Source organism: Theropithecus gelada, chromosome 5 (assembly GCF_003255815.1).
Source record: "Theropithecus gelada isolate Dixy chromosome 5, Tgel_1.0, whole genome shotgun sequence".
Classification (NCBI taxonomy): Eukaryota; Metazoa; Chordata; class Mammalia; order Primates; family Cercopithecidae; genus Theropithecus; species Theropithecus gelada.
Genome location: NC_037672.1, coordinates 40440343 through 40461963, shown reverse-complemented (window position 1 = coordinate 40461963; position 21621 = coordinate 40440343). Strand labels below are relative to the sequence as shown.

The 21621-nt window shown below is 39.1% G+C and overlaps 1 protein-coding gene across 13 annotated transcripts in view; it reads right to left on the bottom strand.

The window, feature by feature from the left end:
* The window catches only part of LIMCH1 (LIM and calponin homology domains 1), a 349028-nt gene that overhangs the window by 207648 nt on the left and 119759 nt on the right, over positions 1 to 21621 (bottom strand). For all 13 annotated transcript variants that reach the window (XM_025385019.1, XM_025385005.1, XM_025385009.1 and 10 more), the window contains exon 2: positions 7819 to 7889. Coding sequence is in view for 12 of the 13 variants with exons in the window: in XM_025385005.1 (XP_025240790.1) it covers positions 7819 to 7889 (71 nt within the window). In the remaining variant the exon portion in view is untranslated. The remainder of the gene's footprint in view (positions 1 to 7818; positions 7890 to 21621) is intronic.

Sequence of the window (21621 nt, the reverse complement as noted above, 5' to 3'; positions counted from 1 at the left end):
CACCACTGCACTCCAGCCTGGGCGACAGAGCGAGACTCTGTCTCAAAAAAAAGAAAGAAAGAAAAGAAAAGAAAATGTGGTACAGATACGCCATGGAATACTATGCAGCCATAAAAAGGAATGAAATTATGTCCTTTGCAGGGACATGAATGGAGCTGGAAGTCATAATCCTTAACAAACTAACTCAGGAACGGAACACCAAACACCACATCTTCTCACTTTTATAAGGGGGAGCTGAATGACGAGACCACATGGACACACAGGTGGAACAACACACACTGGGGCCTCTCAGTGCAGGGGGAGGGCATTGGGGGAGGGAGAGCATCAGGAAGAATAGCTAATAGATGCTGGGCTTAATATCTGGGTGATGGGTTGCTCTATGCAGCAAACCACCATGGCACACATTTACCTATGTAACAAACCTGCACATCTTGCACATGTACCCTAGAACTTAAAATAAAAATTGAAGCTTTTTTTTTTTTTTTTTTTTAAAAAAAAAAAAAAAGGATTCTACACCGGGAGGTGGGAGTGAAAATGTCATTGATTTTAAACCCACTTTCCTGATTCTAAATTAAGATTCCCACTAAATATTTAATACAGTGGACAAGGGAATTAATTTTTCTATTGTTTTCTATAATTCAGTAATTGTGTCTCATCACCAGGAAAAGGACATTTTCCAGTTACTTTCATTTATACCTTAGAGACAAAATATAAAGAAGCATATCCCTTCTCTAGAATGACCCCACCAAAAAAATTGAAATATTTCATAGAATTATCCCTAAACAAGCAACATGAGAGCAGAAGAAACAAAAGAAAAACTGGAATACCTCTGTCTCCTTTTGATGTGGTGACTAGATGACTTATCTCTACAAGGCTTATCAATTCTTGATTTCACACATCAAGCAACACCAAAAAGTGAGGGAATCTTTCCAGCCTCCTAAGTCAATTATACCCCTTCATGTTCACAAATAGAAATACGACTTTCATACAGCTCTGGTCAAAAAACATGAGATTCTAAAACACTTAAGAGTTCATTTCCTTAAAGTTCTTGCAGTGAATGCTTCAGATAAGATAGAAAATGGTAAGGCACTAGCAGACTCTTTCTCATCCACATATATCTATGCTTTCAAAGAAATATCTTTACAATGACTAACTTAAAAACATTGAAGGTTCTGTGTAGAACTAACTCATGTGTGGTCTGTACTTTTCTCAGGGGTTAAAGAAAATCACAGTGGCCATTAATGGTCTTTCTTGTGCAGAGTTCTTACCTAAACTCCCCAGTGACCTCACCCGGAGCCCCCATGCTGAAATATGACATCTCCCATGGTGATTTTGATGGTACTCAGTTTCCATCATTCATGCTGCCAGTAGGTGCTAGTCTTTTCTCTCTCCTGTCTCTGTAGTCTTTAGTCCAGGTCCACCTCTCTCGTTTGTTTCCATCTGGTCTCAACCACTCTATTGAAAACTGAAACCCCTCCATCTTCCACTGACCCCAGCCTCCTATCCTTTCAGCGCTCTCATGCCCTCAGTTGTATTGAACCTGCCGTCTTAAACCAAGTGGGACTCCCACGCCTTTGATGCTTACATTCTTCTAGTACCTGTCTCTCTCAAAGTCTTCACTGGAAGCTCCTTCCTTGGGCAGGTGTGCCCAATATAGTCACATTGGTGATTCTGCCTGAACATTGGCCAGGGCAGGACATCTGACCTTGCCAAAGGTGAACACTAAGATAAAGCAAGAATTGGAAGACAATATAAAAACAAATAGAAATACGAACCATCTACCTATACGAACACAAGAGCTCTAAAATCTATTTCCAGTGGACTGACTTTAAAATCTTAGACGTTCTATATTCTGGTTATATTTGTAAAACAAGCCTGCTATTATCACTTACTTCATTCATTATCTATAGAGAATTTTTTAGCAATTAAGGGTTATGTAAAAGTATGGATGCCAATGGATTAGTGATACTCAAAAAGAGGAGGGAGAAAAGCTCTTTTCTTCAAAAAGACACAAGAATGACAGCTAACAAATGCAGAAAGAATAGAATTAGAAAGTCACCATTGTTGCAACTCTCAATGTAATGATTGATTCAGGAAGGTATCATCAATAGATACTAAAGCCATTGGATGAAAGATCTGGGGGTATCAAGTTATTTCCACAATTTCAGAGTATCTTTCACAGATGACAAAAGAGAAAAGGCATATTAACAATGCATAAATCTTGGGGACATCACCTTGACCAATTATCACTCATAACATTACCAGCAATGGGACAAACCCTACTATGTTCCATGCCAAGAACATCACCCATGTGTTCTTGCTATAACTGTCTAACCTGAATTTAACCATGAGGAAGAAATTAGAAAAACCCAAATGTGAGATATATTCTACAAAATAGCTGGTCTGGAATCTTCAAACGTGTTCATGTTATGAAAGACACAAAAGACTGGATAGATTTTCTAGGATTAGGGAGGCTAAAGAGGCATGGTAACCAAATGCAATGTGTGACCTTTGATTAGATCTTAGATTTTTTTTTTCTTTTTTGAGATGGAGTCTCGTTCTGTCGCCAGGCTGGAGTGCAGTGGCATAATCTCAACTCACTGCAACCTCTGTCTCCCGGGTTCAAGAGATTCTCCTGCCTCAGCCTTCTGAGTAGCTGGGACTACAGGCATGTGCCACCACACCCAGCTAATTTTTGTATTTTTAGTAGAGACGGGTTTTCACCATGTTGGCCAGGATGGACTCGATCTCTTGACCTCATGATCCACCCGCCTTGGCCTTCCAAAGTGCTGGGATTATAGGCATGAGCCACCGCCCCCAGCCAGATCCTAGATTTGTAAAAAATCAGTATAAAGGATATTACTGGGGATACTAGCAACACTTAACTCTGGACTATGCTTTAGACATTACTATATCATTGCTAAATGCCTTGAATGGTTATGGAGGATAATGTTCCTATATTTAAAAGATCCACCCTGCAACATTTAGGAGTCAAGTTTCATGATGTTTGCATCTTACATTCAAATGGTTCAAGAAAAAGAGGCATATATATATATATATATATATACACACACACACACACACACACACACATATATACACATGAAGAGATAAAGCAAATATGGCAAAATGATAATAATTAGTATATTGAGGTGCAGGGTATATGGATATTTATTATATTATTCTTGTAACTTTTCTATAAATTTGAAATTGTCCAAAATAAAAAGGTGGGGGAGAAAACTTGTAAAGAGACTCCTGGGAAAATCTTTTGTAAAATGTTATTTAATTTACCCAAATAGTATTTTGCAGTGCCTAAACTCAATTTCTTAACTTTACAAGGATAAATAATTTACATCTAAAATTAATCCAACAGTCCTTTAGAACTGGCAAAGTTTCTCTATAAAGGACCAGATAGTAAACATTTTAGGCTTTGTGAGCCACATATAGACTCTTGTTTAATTTAGTTTGGTTTACAATCCTTTAAAAATGTAAAAAACATTCTTAGTAAGAAGGCCAGTAAAAAACAAAAAAACAAACAAAAAAATAGGCCAAGGGCCATAATTTGCCAACCCCGATCCAGATATAATTCCACAGACTCTTATCTAAATAATAAAATCAGAGTCAGAAACACAAGTCAGAAAGTTTCTTTTCTGGAGTTATTTCAAACAGCCTGGTGTATGTACAGGGAAGTAGAGAATATCATCTGCCAATGACTCCAACCTGGGAGTAGCTTCTTTAAAGACTCTCTGCAGCCCTCCTTTTTGACTCATAAGTCATCAAGGACACTGCCGTATATGATTAAGACTTCTAACAGCATAACATTTGTCACATATTTGTGACTCTGTCACACTTTGACCCCAGCCTCTTATTAAATACTCAGAAGAGGGCTCATACCATTTAAGCATTTAACCTCCGAAACTTCAACTACACACACACTTGGCAAAAACAACAGAGGAAGACAGACATGAGTATGGCAAAAACACATCTACTGCCATTCCACTGGACACAGGCACTCTATATTATACTTGCTATTACTGTAAGTTATACATTTATGTATTAATATTCCTGCATGGGGGTTGATATTCAAAGCCATAGGGAGAAAGAGCTCTCCCAGGGTGATTTTGAGGGTATTCCATTTCCATCGTACATGCTGTATGTAGGGGCTCATCTTTTCTCTCTCCTGTTTCTGTAGTCTTTAATCCAGGTCCACAATTCTCATTTGTCTCCATCTGGTCTTGATCGCTCTATCAAAAACTGAAACTCCTACATCCTCCACTGACCACAGCCTCTGACCCTTTCAGCTCTCTTGTCCTTGCTTTTATTGAAGCTGCCTTCTTAGCCCAAGTGGGACCACCAGGCCCCTGATGCTTATATTTTTCTAAGACCACCAACCCCACGCAGTCCTTCTTTGTCCTCTGCCCAGCTGAGACCCCGTGGTTCACCCTCTGCACTGCCACCCTCCCCACATTTAGCTCTGCAGACACTAATGCCCTCTCCTCTCTCCACCCGCCAATCTCTTTCTTTTCTCTCCCATTAAAATCCCAATTCTAGAACAGGGCAGTGATTAAGAGCAAGAGTTAAGGGATCAGACCTCCTGAACTTAATTTTTTTTTTTTTTAGACGAAGTTTTGCTCTTGTTGCCCAGGCTGGAGTGCAGTAGCACGATCCCAGCTCACTGCAACCTCTGCTTCCCAGGTTCAAGCAATTCTCCTGCTTCAGTCTCCTGAGTAGCTAGGATTACAGGCATCCGCCACCCAGCCCGGCTAATTTTTTGTATTTTTAGTAGAGATGGGGTTTCACCATGTTGGCCAGGCTGGTCTTGAACTCCTGACCTCAGGTGACCCACCCACCCCGCCTCCCAAAGGGTTGGGATTACAGGCGAGAGCTACCGTGCCCGGCCAAACTTAAATACTTTTTATCTGTATGACCTTAGCCAAGTTATTTAATCCTTTGTACCTCAGTTACTTTCTCTGTAAAATAGGTATAATAATATTCCTTAGAGACCACAGTTAAGTTTGAAAACAGGCTAGTCAGGGGAAAAAACAGACTCCAGGCCCAGAAGGTACCCTTCTGTTTGATGAAAATGATGAAGGTTTTTTTGGCTTGTTTCTTTAGACTCCTACAACAGCTCAGGAAATTTTTAGTGAACAAAGATGCTGGTGTCTCTACACAGTTGCTACCAACATTTAGAGTGGATCCAGCTTGGACAAAAAGATGAGCATTTGTTGAACAAAAGAAAGAATTCAACAATGCTGCTCATGTATTTGCCAACTGGGATAACACTGCTCCAAGATACCAACTGGGCTTCTATTTTGAATACCACAAAACTGGAAAGCATCAAATAACTTTTTAAAGCCTATATACTATAAAAAGCCCCATTCTAGGAAGAGCTAAACTGCTTAGTTTTCAAAATTTGAAATTGTAGAGAGTCCTTATATTTTTAAACGTTTCTGTGGTGTGGGGTAGCTATGAGTTAGAACTCCTAATCATCGTCATCCACTAAACTCTCTCCGGTTCTAGAGAGTGGTACAGTCTTAGGCATTCTAATCTAATCTCCAAAGACAGGTGTTTGACACCTGTGTGGCTCCACTGTCTGGGAGCCTTCAACTTCCTAAAATCCTCCATGCTGAGTGTCCCGGCTTTTGGCCCCCGCCATCAAACAATCCCATATTTTCAACAGAGTAAGTCCCCCTTTTTGCTAGACTGGCTTTGGGGTACAAGTCCCAGAAAATACACCTGCTAATCTCAGTCTGTGGCAGCCTAATAGTCTCGACTTAGACAAAACCTAGCCATAAGCGTGAGGAAGAAAACTCTCTTCCTCCGTCGTCCCCAGCCACCATTGCATGCAGCTCCTGGGTCATGGTTTTGGTTCTCATTGCTCTGCAATTTCCATGCCTAGAAATTTGTGTGCATCTGGTTTCGCTGGCTCCTGACCCAGCTTTCTCTCAAAGGACCTAGCAGAGGTTCATGCTACTGGCTCTCCTTGCCTCAGGCCTCCTATGTGGTTCATTCCACTTTAGCAAACTCTTTGCTGGGGCTGCTAGCTAGAGTCCCACTGAGGAAACAAGGGCTTGATCCCTAGTCCGCAGACTCCAAAGCTCATGCTCCTTCAAATACACCAGTGGGTCTAATTCCCTGTGATCAGAGGACTTAGACAATTTCATTCTACCTACCCAGGCATGAGAATATAGCAGAGAAGTGGATGCCTACAAGAATCTCTGGAGCAAATGTTGGGTAAACAAAAATTGGACTAAAGACCCACTTCAATTGAACCAACATGGTCCGCATGAATTAGATCAGATTTTAGCTAGTCTGTTAATATTTGGAGAGGGCTAAGCCCAGAATCATGGGAAAAGCAAGTGCTAGAACAGAGGGAAAGAGTTCAGAGCCTGACTGGCTTGCATCCACTGAGGTGCTGAAGTAATTACAGCTTACCTAAGAGTTAAGCTCTGATTTAGATGTAATAATGAGAAAAGAGGTGGTGAGGGATATACGAGTAGGGTGGAGAGACTTCGTAGGAAAGAGAATATGGAAACATCAAATAGAAGATATACATTTTTCTTTGAAGAAAGAGCAGGCGGGAGGCAGAAAAAAATGCTGACAAGGGCTGTGTTGAGAGGTTCAACAAAATAGTCAACATCTGTACAGTGCTGCACAATCTTTGAAAGTGCCTCACTCTATTCTTTTGAAGCTCATAAAAAGCCTATGAAATAGAGTTATAAATTTTTTATTATGATTTTAGAAAAAAAATGAGACTTGAGGAGATTAAATGACTTAGGGGTAAAGTAAGAACATCAATCTCTAGTCCTCAGGCTCCAAACCCACACTCCTTCCATGTTATCATTGGATCCCAAGCAATATTCTGAAAGTTGTCAAAAACAAGAGTTTATTCTATGTCATTCCATTGAAATCAAGTATAAGAGAAGGCAAAACAGATCCTACTGTGATAGAGATCAGAACAGTGCTTGTCTCCAGGGGCTTGAGATTGAATGAGAAGGGGCATGAGGAAACTTTTTGTTTCATATCTTGATTAGGGTATAGGTTACATACATGCACAAATCTTTCAATACTCATTAGATTGTACAGTTAGGAGCTATGTGTTTCACTGTATGTACATTTCACCTCAATAAAACAAAAATCAGTATTGAAATTACAGAACTTGTTAAATAAATGCAAATTTTGAAATCTTAAAATTTACGTCTATCCATAAATCTTGAAATTTATGTCTATACTTTATAAGTATGAAGGCTCTGCTTATTTTATATCTAGAGCTACTCCACAGGAGCCCCGAATTCTTCGAAACACAAAAATTAAACACTGTAGTTATTGTTCACATTTAAATTTTGCCAACAGCACAAATTAAACATATTCAAAATACACCAGTGAAACAGGCAAAGTGAGGAACATTACCCGGCATGCTTTTAAGATGTTGTAAGTATATTGTGTCCACTTTTGGTGCAAGCTGCTTTTGTTTGGGATTTAAATGGGGAGAAAAGTTTTACTTTTACCACAATTAGGTCCACCCTTACAATTACATGGGATCAAATTGATGCACAGTGAAAGATTATTGGAGCTGAGCAGCAGCTACCAGATGCTCTCTCTCTGTCTGTTTGCAGTTGCCACAGTCCCCACCACTCCCTACTGGAACACCAAGGCTGCCACACTGACTTGTGTTTCTTGTCTAGCCCAGTGATTTTTTGAGTTTCAGATTCAAACTGTGAATAAATTCAAAACAAAACACTAGAAGTCTTACAGCCAAACTGGATAGTATTAATGATGTTTTTTGAATAAAATCAACTGAATATAGGCTATACTTACTCGCAGAGGAGGATTCCATTTTCTAAACCTGTCCGAAAATCTTTATCACCAAAACTTCTGCCAGTTACTTGCTGCAAAAGAGAAAAGAAAAAGAGAGTATAAGTTTTTCTTTTTAAATCGAGAAGCCCAATCATATATATATGTGTGTGTGCATGTGTGTGTGTATATATATAATTGTATATGTGTATATATGTATGTGTGTGTATATATATAAATTATATATATAATTATATATATATAATTATATATAATTACATATATATATAATTATATATATATAATTTTTTTTCAAGAACCTTGACAAAACTGGTGGCATTCCAAGAATGGGGAAAATCTGTTAGGCCTGAATTTCCTTCCCATGTATAGCTTTGCCTAGATCAACTAAGGTTAAATTTAGACCATTTCTTTGAAGCCTTTTTTTCTATTTACTACCTTAAAAAATATCTGCCCTTCCTGATAAGAATTTCTTACTTCTGGGGGTTTGGGCACAGTCAGTCAAGGCCACAGTCTCTTTCATCCAGAGGACCCACCCCACGCACACTTTCAAAAAGCCTGGAGAAAGCGCACCTGAGGATAAAGTCCCTATTTACTGAAACCTCCACGGACTCAGGGAGCAGAGGATATGGATGCCTAATCTCAAGGTACTAACATCAAGACAGGAAGATTAAAGTCAATATCCATTAATAATATGGCATAAAAGAGAAAAAATTGAAAGCTGGGAAAGAATAATTGTCTGACAGCACAGGATTGACAACCACTCTTGGTGCCTCTGGCTCTCAGCAGCCCTGTGGCCTGGGCACCAGGGAGACATTTGTTCATGTGTTCATTCAGTAAATATTTATTGAGCACCTAAAATATACCAGGTAAGTACGTATACAGGCATCCCTCAATATCCATGGGGGAATGCTTTCAAAACCCATCTCAGCTACCGAAATCTGTGAATGCTCAAGTCTCTGATAAAAAATGGTGTAGTATTTGCATATAACCTATGCACATCTTCCAGTATATGTTGAATCATCTCCAGATTACACTGCATAACATAATGTAAATGCTATATAGTTGTTACACTGTATTGTTTATGAAATAATGAAAACAAAAACAGATGCTTTTTTTTTTCAAATATTTTTGGTCCACAGTTGGTTGAACCCACAGATGTAGAACTCATGGATATGAAGCCTGACTTGACTATAAACCCTAAAGCAACCTCTAAAACAGCAAAATAAAGTTATAGCTAACAAACCAAGAAAGAAGATAAAATTAATCATAAAAAATACTAACAATTTTAAAAGCAACAAAAAAGGGGAAGGGGAACAAAGAACAGAAGGAGCAAATAGAAAAAAAAATAGATTATAAACTTAAACCTGATCATGTCAATACCTACCTTAAATATAAATGGTTTAAACATCCCCAATTAAAAGACAGAGATTGTCAGAATGGCTAAAAAAGCAGGACCCAACAACTATATACTGCCTACAGAAATGCACTTTAAATATAAAGACACAAAAAGTTAAATAAAAGAATAAAATAAGATATACCATAACACTAATCAAAAGAAAGCTGGATTAACCATATATATATGGTTATATGTAAATCGTTGTCACACTGTATTGTTTGGGAAATACATATTCTTTTCCGGGAAAGTCTGATATAACTGTATATCAGACAAAGAAACTTTCATAACAAAAATAACAACAGAAATAAAATCATTTGATAATGATAAAGAGGCTCACTAATCAGGAAGATGTAAGAATCCTAAACATCCACACACCTAATTAAAAAGCTTCAAAATACACAAGCCAAAACAGATAGAACTATACAGAGAAATGGACATATCCACAAACAGAGTCAGAGATTTATATATCTCCCTTCAATAATTGACAGGACAAGCAGAGAGAAAAATCAATAACGCTATAGAAGACTTGACCAACGCTATCTACCAAACAGACCTAAATGACACTCCTAGAATATTCTACCCTAAAACTGCAGAATGTACATTTTTTAAAGTTCACAGTGAGCATTTATGAAGACCATCCAAATTCTGAGTCAGAACACAAATCTCAATACAATTAAAAGAATTCATACAAAATATATTATCTGATTGCAATGGAATTAAATTCTAAGCTAACAACAGAAATATCACTGGAAAATCCCCCAAACATTTTTAAACTAAATAACATAATTCTTAATAACCCATTGATCAAAGAAGAAATCAAAAAGAAATTAGAATGTATTTTGTAGTGAAAGAATATGGTAATATCAAAATGTATGGAAAGACACTAATGCAGTATTTAGAAGAAAGGAATGCCACAAAATGCCCATATCAGAAAAGATCATCTCAAATCAATGAATTGTGCTTTATCTCATCAAATTAAGGCCAAATTAAGTAGAAGAAAGGGGGGAAGCTCAGGAGTGAAATCAATCAAATACAAAACTGAAAAACAATAGAGAAAAATCAAAGAAACCAAAAGCTGGTGGGGGGTTTTGTGAGATCAATAAAATTTAGAAACCTTTGGCTATATTAATAAACTCTTAGCCAATAAAATTGGTAACCCTTTTGTTTTTAGTCAAAAAAGAAAGAAGGCAGAAATTACTGACATCAAGAATGACAGCGATGACATTATTACAGATACTATAGATACTAAAAGAATAACAAGAAAAGTTATAAATTTATACCAATAAATTTGTCAACTTAGATGAACTTGATAAATCCCTTGACACAAACAGCCATAATTCACTCAACAAAGACATAGATAGATAACGTTCTCACAAAGAAAATGTCAGGCCCAGAAGGCTTACCTAATAAATAGTACCAAATGTCTAAGGAAGAAATAATGCAATTCTACACAAACTCTTCCAGATAATTGAAAACGAAAGAATACTTCCCAATTGATTTTACTATGTTACTATTACCCTGATACCAAAACCAGACAGATATTATAAGACACATACACAAAATATGCCAAAAATGGTATTTCTTCACATTGGGAATCATATATGATTTTTACTTTACTTTTTAAATTTTTCAATATTTTCCTAAAACTTTCTACAATATATATTACTTTAACCATCAGAAAAATCAAACAAGATTTTTTGTTACAAATAAAACAGTCTAAAGAAACTAAATGGTCTCAATGCTCATTAACCACTCCCATTATGTAATGTCACAAACAATTTTTTTGTTAATATCCTCTCATTCTTATTTGAGGGACGGTAAGAAAATGAATTTTAAAAAGTCATTCAACAGTTTATGAATATCTAGTTTTCCCAAAATAAATTAAGAAATATCCCATTTAAAAAGTTAATATTTTAAACATAGACTTTAAACATGTTGTCATTTTTTTCCCAGAATCTGTACATGATTTGTCTGCCACTGATGGGTCATCTGTCAGAATGATTTACATTTTGGAAACATCACTAATCCTCTCTGTAATACTAAACTTTGTTCACCAAGAAGTGATTAGAAAGGTTCTAAAACATTTTGTCATAAGTCTTTACATTTTTGTTAAAAGCATTATGTTATAGTGAAAACAGTGCCAACATTGAGAACCCAACAAAGTTTAGCTATATTTATTTCAGAATCTCTGGTTCACTTTACCTAGGCGTTTCTCCATGTATTGAGCAATGATAATGAGCAGGATCTAGAGAGAGAACCACACATGAACTGTGGCCACTGTATGCAGGAAGCTCACCGATTGATGAGAAAAGCAATCTAAAGTCTTATGATAAATACAAGATAACGTAACTATTAAGAAAAAAAAAAAAAAAAGTACTTTCAGAGGCCGAGGTTGGTGGATCACGAGGCCAGGAGATTGAAACCATCCTGGCTAACACGGTGAAACCCCGTCTCTACTAAAAATACAAAAAATTAGCCAGGCGTGTTGGCCAGCGCCTATAGTCCCAGCTACTCGGGAGCTGAGGCAGGAGAACGATGTGAACCCGGGAGGCGGAGGTTGCAGTGAGCCAAGATTGCACCACTGCACTCCAGCCTAGGTGACAGAGCGAAACCCTGTCTAAAAAAAAAAAAAGAATATAAAAAAATTGGTGCCCTACATACAACCTAAATTGCTCATTTACCATTTAAAATTATCCTGGCATGTAATGCATAGCCACTGAAAATTTTCAAGTAGGGATTGATATAACAATCTAAAAGTCAGTCTGCAAATCAAAAGTCCTCCAAGATGTAGTCTGATCAAATTCAACTTCTTAGACTCCCAATTCTGGGAATAGGCACCATGTGTTTGCAGGAAGATGCTAGTTTCCACCACTGTTCCTCTTCCTCTGCTCTCTGTCATCCCTCTCCCATGCCCATTAGGTCCAAGCATGGTCTTCACACTGCTCTCTACCAATTCAAATGCCATCCATTCCATCTATTTAGGATAGATGCACTTGGATCTTTGTTAGGAGGATCAACAGCTGTACAGACTGCAGAAATTCACCAAGGACCAAGCCACTGAAAATTTGGTCCTTAGACCAGTAGCAGCAGCATCTTCACCTGCAATTAATATTAGAAACACAGATTCTCAGCCAGGCGTGGTGGCTCACACCTGTAATCCCAGCACTTTGGGAGTCCGAGGCAGGTGGATCACAAGGTCAGGAGTTTAAGACCAGCCTGGCCAACATGGTGAAACCCTGTCTCTACTAAAAATACGATATATAAGATTACAGACACTATATATATATGTGTGTGTGTGTGTGTGTGTGTGTGTGTGTGTGTGTGTGTGTGTGTATCAGCTGGACGTGGTAGCATGCGTCTGTAATCCCAGCTACTCAGGAGGCTGAGGCAGGAGAATTGCTTGAACCCAGGAGGCGGAGGTTACGATGAGCTGAGATCACGCCACTGCACTCCAGCCTGGCTGACAAAGCAAAACTCCGTCTCAAAAGAAAAAAGAAAAAAAGAAAGAAAGAAACATAGATTCTCAATGCTTCCACCCCCTCTAAGAACTACTAAATCAGAAACAGCATCTTAAAAAGATTCCCATATGATTCCTATGCACAGTACATTTCACAAAGCCCTCACCTTGTATACTAAACTAAGCCAGCAGTTCAGAACCACAGAGGGAGGACCTTCCACTGTAGTCAGGATTTAGAATGGCCTGTCTCAACAACCCTTCTCAGCAACATCTTTATAATATGTTTACAATATCACACATTCTATATACTAACAATAAAGACTGCTAATTCCTGTTCCCCTCATGATAGCATAAGCCATTGCTATAAACAGCAAAACAGCTGCCAAGAATCAACCACCAGTACCAACAGTCCATTTGCAGGGCATATAAAAAGTGACTGCCTTCCCTTACTGTGCCACCCGGATCCTGACTGATGAACGACTCTCAGTAACCTTCCAGACAAGGCACTGGGCAAACCATCAGCTCATGATCACTCTCCAAAGACACAAGGGCAGGATGGGAAGCTTAGCAGAAGGGGAAACTTAGCAGAACGGGGAAGTTTAGCAGAGCTCTTAAAAAGAGCCTGAGATGGAAGTGATGAAAAGAGAGCCCAGATTGAGAAGCATTCAGGGGACAGCAGGGGAAGAGCTGCATGCAATGTCAGGAGCACTTCATCAGCCCCCCAGATCCTGCTCTCTTACCCTCTTGATCCTTGCCCATTGATCACTTAATCCTTAGAGCTCTATCTTTGCAGCTGTTTGGCCAAAATCTTAAGAGTTATGCTTGACCTCTATCTTTTTACACCTAACCACATCTATCAACAAATCCTGTTGATTCTCCCTTCAGAACTTAGCCAGAATCATTGCTTCTAACTGCCTGCATTCTACTGTCTTTTTCCAAGCCACTGTCACACCTACATAGGTCAAGAGTCTCCTAACTGGTCTTGCTGCTTCTACCCTTGCCTCCTGTCCATCTATTCTCAACCCAGCAGTCAGGGTAATCCTATAAAATTAGATGATGCTACCATTCCACTCAGACCCCGCTCCCACCCCCATAGCTCCCCATCTCACTCAAGGTTAAGTGAAAGTTCTCATAGTTCCCTAATGGTGCTCAACATAAAACCAAACAAGTAAACATACAAACACACAAACTAATGGGCATGCATGGACAAAAACTAGTGGACACCACTATCTTAAAGGTGGGCATAATAAACTCCGATATATGTCTCCATTCAAGGGGACCCTCAGAAGTACTTACGGTGGCAATTATGTCACCAACTATGCCCTATATGCCTTTCAAGGAAGCCCAATACCAGATTTTTCTTGCTTTATGCTTTAGGATTAATTCACTAACCAAAATATTTCTTACAGGGACACGAAGATTAACACAATCAATGAATGGATAATTCGCCAAAATCTTGATGATTTTAAAGGAAAAGAAAAGTGTTCCTCTACTTTAGCAGTTACACCAAAAGCAGAAAGAAGCAAGAGGAGATTTTAATGTGTGATCACACTATTTTATGGAAGTAATTATTGAGGAAGCTCATCTGTATCCTATTTCCTTTCCACAGAACTAAAAGGTAATTATGTTTCTAAGTTTGTCTATGTCAATGGAACTGCTCTGAACCATCCAAATAAGAAACATGGGGGACTTTAAAAAAAAAACAGTCTAATAAAGAAAACCACACAACTTTATGGCAACATTTTCACAGTGTGTTTATAATGTGATATAAAACATTGTATATCAGTATGCTCCACTCCGCTAATTTCTTTGTAACTATTGTTATTATGTAATTGCCATAAAAAGTCAAAGGCTGCCAAGAATCAGTCTCCCAGCCTGATCATTCCCATTTTTATATAAGGTATTTTATAAACATTTTCATTAATCTTTGGTTGTTTTTTGAAAGCAATCTGGTAGACAACTACAGTCCACTCACAAACTATCTATCTGAAGAAGAGTTTAAACAAATGTTGACAAACCCTATTATAATGATCTTAAGAGGAGATTCTGTTGGCTGATGAAATAAGGGTGCCTAGATTCAAGCAACTGGAACAAAATACTAGATTTAACAGATTTTGGCAATTTTTGAAAGACATGAATATTTTCCCTAAATTGTACAAAAGCAGGCACACTTTTCAGAAGACCGTAATTTCCTCCTACAAACACCTCATTAGTTCACTGAAGATAATCTGTAGCTCATTATGCTTACTCTCTTCTGATTATATTTGCCTTAACTCAAAAGAACATCTCTGCATATTTTATACCTAAATTGTGTAATAAAACAGAACAAAATTTATCTTACTTTTGACATTTTCTGAGGAATATATCCTTTGTGGGATTGCTAGAAACAATCGAATCAAAATTCTACAGAAGCGATTTGTAAACATTGATGAATCACACTCATCTAAGCCAGAATTAGAAATCAACCAATAAATCATTTACCAAATACCTGTTTTATGTCAGTCAGTGTAAAAGGTGTGCATAAGACCAAAATGACAAGATCTGGGCCCAATCCTGCAGAAATCACAGTCCAGGAAAAAAAATAAAACATTAGAAAACAATAGATTGATGGAAGAGATGTGTGGTTTTCAATAAATTTATGGAAGAGAGGCACACGAGCATGGAAGAAGCAATGCACACAAATTGCATAACTGAAGAAATAGTTGAATGACAACAGCTTACATTCATATCACTACCATATGCCCTCTCTGTTCTAAATGCTTGTCGCATATTAATTTATTTAAACCTCATTAACAACTTTATGGTGTTTGACTATTGCTTACATTTTAAAGCCAAAGAAATCCAGGCACAAAAAGGTTAAGTAGCTTGCCCAAGGGCACAAAACTAGTGAATAATGGAGCCTGGATTTAACCCAGGGAACGTGTCTACAGAGTTGATGCCACAGTTAAGCACCCTTTGTGCAGCATTTGAGCAAAATATTATACAAGGGCTGAAGAATAAACTCCCTCTCCTAAGACAGTCAGGGAAGGCCCTTGAGTGGCTGACATTTAAGTTGGTCCTGAGATGAGAAGGAATTTCCCAAGGAAGGAGATGAAGTAGAGCGCTTCAGGCAGATACAAAGACCTGTACAAAGGTTTCTTTGAACAAAGACCAAAAGCTCAAAGAGCTGAGCACAGGAGTCCCGGGAGGTGGGGATGAGAAGGGTGGTAGGTGGTGAGGTACCAGAGCAGACATGGTCGAGATGGTGAAGGACCTTGTGTGCCAGTACTACAGGTTACACCTGAACCCAGAGCAAAAGAGACACCCCAGAAGATGGGAGCAAGGGAAGTAATCAATTTCCCTATTTCTCATCAATTTCCTACTTCTAAAGAGATTCTTCCAGAATGACATTTTGCTTGTTGCTCCTAATTATCTCTCCGTGGACTCTCCCAGCCCCATGTATAGCCTATGACCTCATGGTTGGAATTGCAATGAGAGAGAGACCATCGGGGAAGACTTTCCTTTAGAACCACCATCCCTGGCCCCACACACCCACCGACAACATGCCATAGCCACACCTATCTTTTCATTTTATCCTGCCAGCTCAAAAGGCAGAAATATATTCTCTCCTTCCTAAACTGGGTTCCTCTATCAAGGCTCTGGGCCCTACCCCTTCTCATCCCTAGGTCCTGCCTTTTTATGTCAACCCTACCCCTCTACCCACAGTATCCATCATTTCTCTACTGACAGCATGAGTTTCCTCTTTTCCTAAAAACCCTCATTCAATCCAGACCTTCAATCACCATCCTGTTCTTCTCCTTCCTGTCACAGCCCAAACTTCCTATATAAGTATCCTACACCCATTACCCTATCATCATAGCTTAGCCATCTGCAAGCTGTCCTCATTTAAGTCACTGGAAATCCTTGTACTCTCAGACCCCCAGCATAAGCTAAATCATCTTAGGCAATTAATGAACTTGCACCAACTTTCCTAATTAAGACATGCTAATAGAACCTACTCCAAAGGTTTGCATGAAGAATAAATTAATGTCTATAAAACCCAGACTACATTGCCTGCTCCATTGTAAGAGCTCAGGACATTCCATTATCATTATTGGCAGCAATAATAAAATTGTCACGGATCTCATTCTTGGTTTTTCCCTTTCCAGTCCTTTTTTCAGCTTCCTCCCTGATCTTAAATAAGGCCATGCTTTCCCAGCTCTCCTCTTATATTCTAATATTGTCATACTGTCTAACCCAAAAGACATTTTTCTCATTTCATTGTAACATCGCAGCAGTATGACAGTCACCCTCTCCCTCCATTTTGGATCCCTTGCCTCTCCTAGTCTTCCCCACCAGCAGACACTCCTGATTTCCTTCTCCTTCCTTAAATAAATATTCCTTTCTCCATAGCCTTTGGGACTTCTATGTCATTCTCCTCCTAGCTGTAATTGCAAGCATTTTTCTCCTCTCTTCGAGTCTCTTTTCTTCTCTCTGTACCACCCCCAGCTCCTTCCCTGGATAGTCCCATCCAATCCTATGACTCTCTACAACTCACAGATGATGATAACTCACATTTTTACATGCAGTACTGATCTCTGGTCCAGAATCAAATATCCAATTTCTTAGTCAACGTCTCCACTTGGGTACCTAGGACTATTTCAGGCTGGGAACAGTGCCTCACACCTGTAATCCCAGCACTTTGGGAGGCCGAGGCAGGCAGATCGCTTGAGGCCAGAAGTTGGGAGACCAGCCTGGCCAACATGGTGAAACCCCAACTCTACTAAAAATACAAAAATAAGCCAGGAATGGTGGTACACACCTGTAATCCCAGCTATTCAGGAGGCTGAAGCAGGAGAATTGCTTGAACCCAAGAGACCGAGGGTTGCAGGGAGCCAAGATTGCACCATTGCACTCCAGCCTGGGTGACAGAGAGAGACTCGGTCTCAAAAGAAAAAAAAAAAAAAACTATTGCACACTAACATCAATACCAAAGTCTTAACATCTGTTCCCTACTCCAACCTGTTCTACCTCTGGTCTCCTCCATATCAATGAATGGCACTACCATCTCCCTCCCCCAGTAACACAGAGATACATTCAAACCACCAAGAAGAATAACATTCTCTACCCAAAATATATTTAGGTCTGTCCTTTTCTCTCTGTCTCTACACTATGACTCTAGTGTAGGCTCCCATCACCTCTCAGCAAGACAATAGCAGTTGCCACCTGAGGGATCTCTCTACTTCCACTCCAGCCCTTCCACAAGCCATCTCCCACACAGCATCCAGGGATCTTTCTAGGGATCCATCCATGTCCTTTCTTTATGCTAAAGTTCAGGTTATACGCACAACCCCTGGATTTTATAGATGAGGAAAATAATGTCCTGGAAATCAGGTGACTTGCTCAACGTCATATAACTAGCTAGCAGCAAGGATGAGTCTAGACTCAGTTCTCCTTTCGCCCAGCCCAGGGCTTCACTGCCCCACCACGCTGCATTCTGAAGCCCAACTCTTCTTTCTGTGGCAGTTACACTGCTACACTTTCTTTAATAACAATAGTTCCCTATATCTATTCAGTTTGTGTTGGCAAAGAAACAACACAGAAGTCCAGGCCTGAGGTTATTTAATCAAAATTATCCGACCATAATTCCCTCCAGCACCAGTTCTGAGTGCTTAATATTGAGGATAATAAAATGCAATCTGCAGAATCCATTTATATTTTCATCATGTCATCAGAAAACCAGAAGGCACTGTTTATAGACACAGACTGACAGACTCTACAAAAAAAAATCTAATTAAGAATACAGCCGATGCTCAAAAGCACCCTGGGAGCATTAATTCCTTTGCTCGAGCCCTTGTATGATCTAGATGCAGAAAATGGGTCAGTCCAGAGACATGTGTGAGTGGGGTTTAGCAAAACTGTGTGTGCACATCCTTAAGTTGTCCTTGCCTTGCAAAAAGGAAGAACAGAAGCTGCACAGAAAGACAGACAACACTCAAAATGAGCTCTATCACAGCATAAAGCCTTAGTAACTGACTTGAGAGCAGGGAGAAGGAAGAGTCCAGAAAGAAAATGGACTAGTGGAGAGCTCATAGGCTACATGGGTTGCCTCCATTTCAAGGAGCAGAGATGTGCTTTGACCACAGTGTTATTGTTACCTGGGTATCATGTTGCTCCTTGAATAAATGTTTCAGTATTTGGCTTTTTTTTTTTTCTTTTTTGATGGAATCTCACTCTGTCGCCAGGCTGGAGTGCAGTGGCGCAATCTCAGCTCACTGCAAACTCCGCCTCCCAGGTTCAAGAGATTCTCTTGCCTCAGCCTCCTGAGTAGCTGGGACTAGAGATGTGTGCCACCATGCTCAGCTAATTTTTGTATTTTTAGTGGAGACGAGGTTTCACCATGTTGGCCAGCATGGTCTCAATCTCTTGACCTCATGATCTACCCACCTCGGCCTCCCAAAGTGCTGGGATTGTAGGAGTGAGCCACCACGCCCCACCAGTTCTTGGCTAATTTTGGCAAATCAGTGCATCTAACTGTCAGCTAGCCCTCAGCACAGTGAAGTATAAAACCTGTGAATTAGGCAGATCTACATTCCAATTCCAGGTCTGACACCTGAGAACTGGACAAATGACTTCATTTCTCTGAGCCTGCTCCCTATAAAAGATGGTTATGGAAGTCTGATTGACAACAGTCCAATTTTCAACCTGTTACAGGTTGGAAATCATGGGTAGGAACCATCTAATAGGACATTTAGTACTTACTGAGTGTGCAAAAATGGTAGTTCTATTATTTTTTTTCAAGCTTCATATTTAAGGAGAAGAAAATCCATAACTGGAGTGTCTAAATCAGGTGGCTGCAACTTTTGTTCAGAAATCCTGCCCAGGGGAGAGAAAATCTAGTTGAGGCAAATTTGCCACTTCAACAATGGATCCGGGTTTGTAAGTGCTGAGCACAAAATCACATGGGGAAGCCCATGTGATAACCTCCTACACACGTTATCTGTGTTAAATGAGACTATGAAGAAATAATCATGCAAATCCAAAAAATGACACATTGTATAAGAGAATTGGACTTCAAAAAGTTGATGTCATGAAGAAAAGTGGAGGGGTTGCTATTCTAGATAAGAGATTCATGAGACATAATGACCAATTGCAATGTATATTCCTTAATGAGATCCTACTTTAAAAGAATATTTATAATTAATGTTTTGGGCACATTTGGGGAAAGCTAAATATATGCTGGCCATGTGATGATAATCACTGTTCACCTTATTAAGAGTGATGCTGGGCGCAGTGGCTCACGCATGTAATCCCAGCATTTTGACAGACTGAAGTGAAAGAATTGTTTGAGGCCAATAGTTTGACCAGCATGGGCAACACAGTGAGACCCCACCTCTATGAAAAAAAAAAAAAAAAAATGGCCGAGTGTGGTGGTGCATGCATGTAGACCCGGCTACTTGGGAGGCTAAGGCAAGAGGATAGCTTGAGTTGGAGGCTACAGTGAACTGTGATCACAGCACTGTGCTCTAGCCTGGAGGACCAAGTGACACACTATTTTGAACAAACAAAAAAGAGTGATAATGGCATGGTGGTTATATAGGGGAGTGGTCTTGCACTTTGGAGACGCATACTAAAATAAAGGGAAAGAGTTTTGACATCTATAATTTATTTTGAAATGACCGAAAAAATACGAGAGTGGTATGTGTGTGTAGGGGACAAATATAGAAAATGCTAACAACTGTTGAAACTAGATGGTGGGTATATGGGTCTATTTGAACCAATCTCCCTCCCCTCCTCTTCCGTCCCTTTTCTTTTTCTTTCTTTTGAATGTTTCAAAACATTCATAATAAAATGTTTGGGGGCTAGGGCTAAAAGTAGTTCAACAGCCCATGGAAAATACTCAGGTCAACAACCTGTCCAGTGCCACCTCATTAATTTCTAGGAGTTTTTCATATTGATTTTCTCTAATGATACTCATTTGCCAGTTCACTATCGGTCACTACATTTATGTTCAACTCACTCTTCACCTGCTTACTACACAGAAATGGCACTTACTAGCCATTAAATTGACATGACGTTACCAATGAGGATGGGGAGGAAGAAGGGGTTGAGCCCCTTGGCTTCCAGAGTTCAGACAAAGAACCAAAACTAGAGGCTCTGCCAAGAACACACAGTCCTGTAACAGTTGTAGAGCTGTCTGAAGAAGTGATCAATTTCACTATTTGATATTCTAATAACTGGATAATGTTTAACTAAGAATCCAAAGTAACCACAAAACTGTTGTATGTAGCCAATTCTTGGCATTTAAAAAGGCATCAAATTCAAGTTAGGAAACTACTAGAATTCACCCAAACAAGTTATTAGATTACCAAATGAAAATAAAACATGGTGAAATGCTCAGCATAAAGACAGAACGATCACAGTTCAAACAGCCTATCCTTTAAAAGGGCTTGACTTGGGCAACACAACTATCAAGAAAAGCAAGGAAGTGATCAACAGAACATGAGAAGAGTGATTTTAGGAAGGAAGGAAGGAGTGATCATTGAGGGATAGCAACAAATGCGCTTCCAGGGTGGCAAAATACTAATTTTTGATTTGAGTAGTCATTACAAGACTGTTCACCTTAAATGATTAGCTAAGCTATGTATTTGTTTCATGTAATTCTCTATACTTGTGTTACATTTTATAATGAAAAAGGTTTTACAGGGAACTGGAAAAATATAGCATAACTTGCACAGTAGCTCAACTCCCTTATTTTCCCTCTTATAAAAAACAAAGGTATTTTTTCCATTTAGTTTTACTCAGAAAAGACTGTAGTGAAAAATACTACTTTTAAAAGCTATTTAGTTCAAATATTACAGAAATACATCTTCATCCATCTACTAATATTCCTCAAGTCCACCATTAAGATGGTAGCTGTGATCCCCACGTGCCTACTTCATGGCATATGTTTAAATTAACACTTAACTTCTGG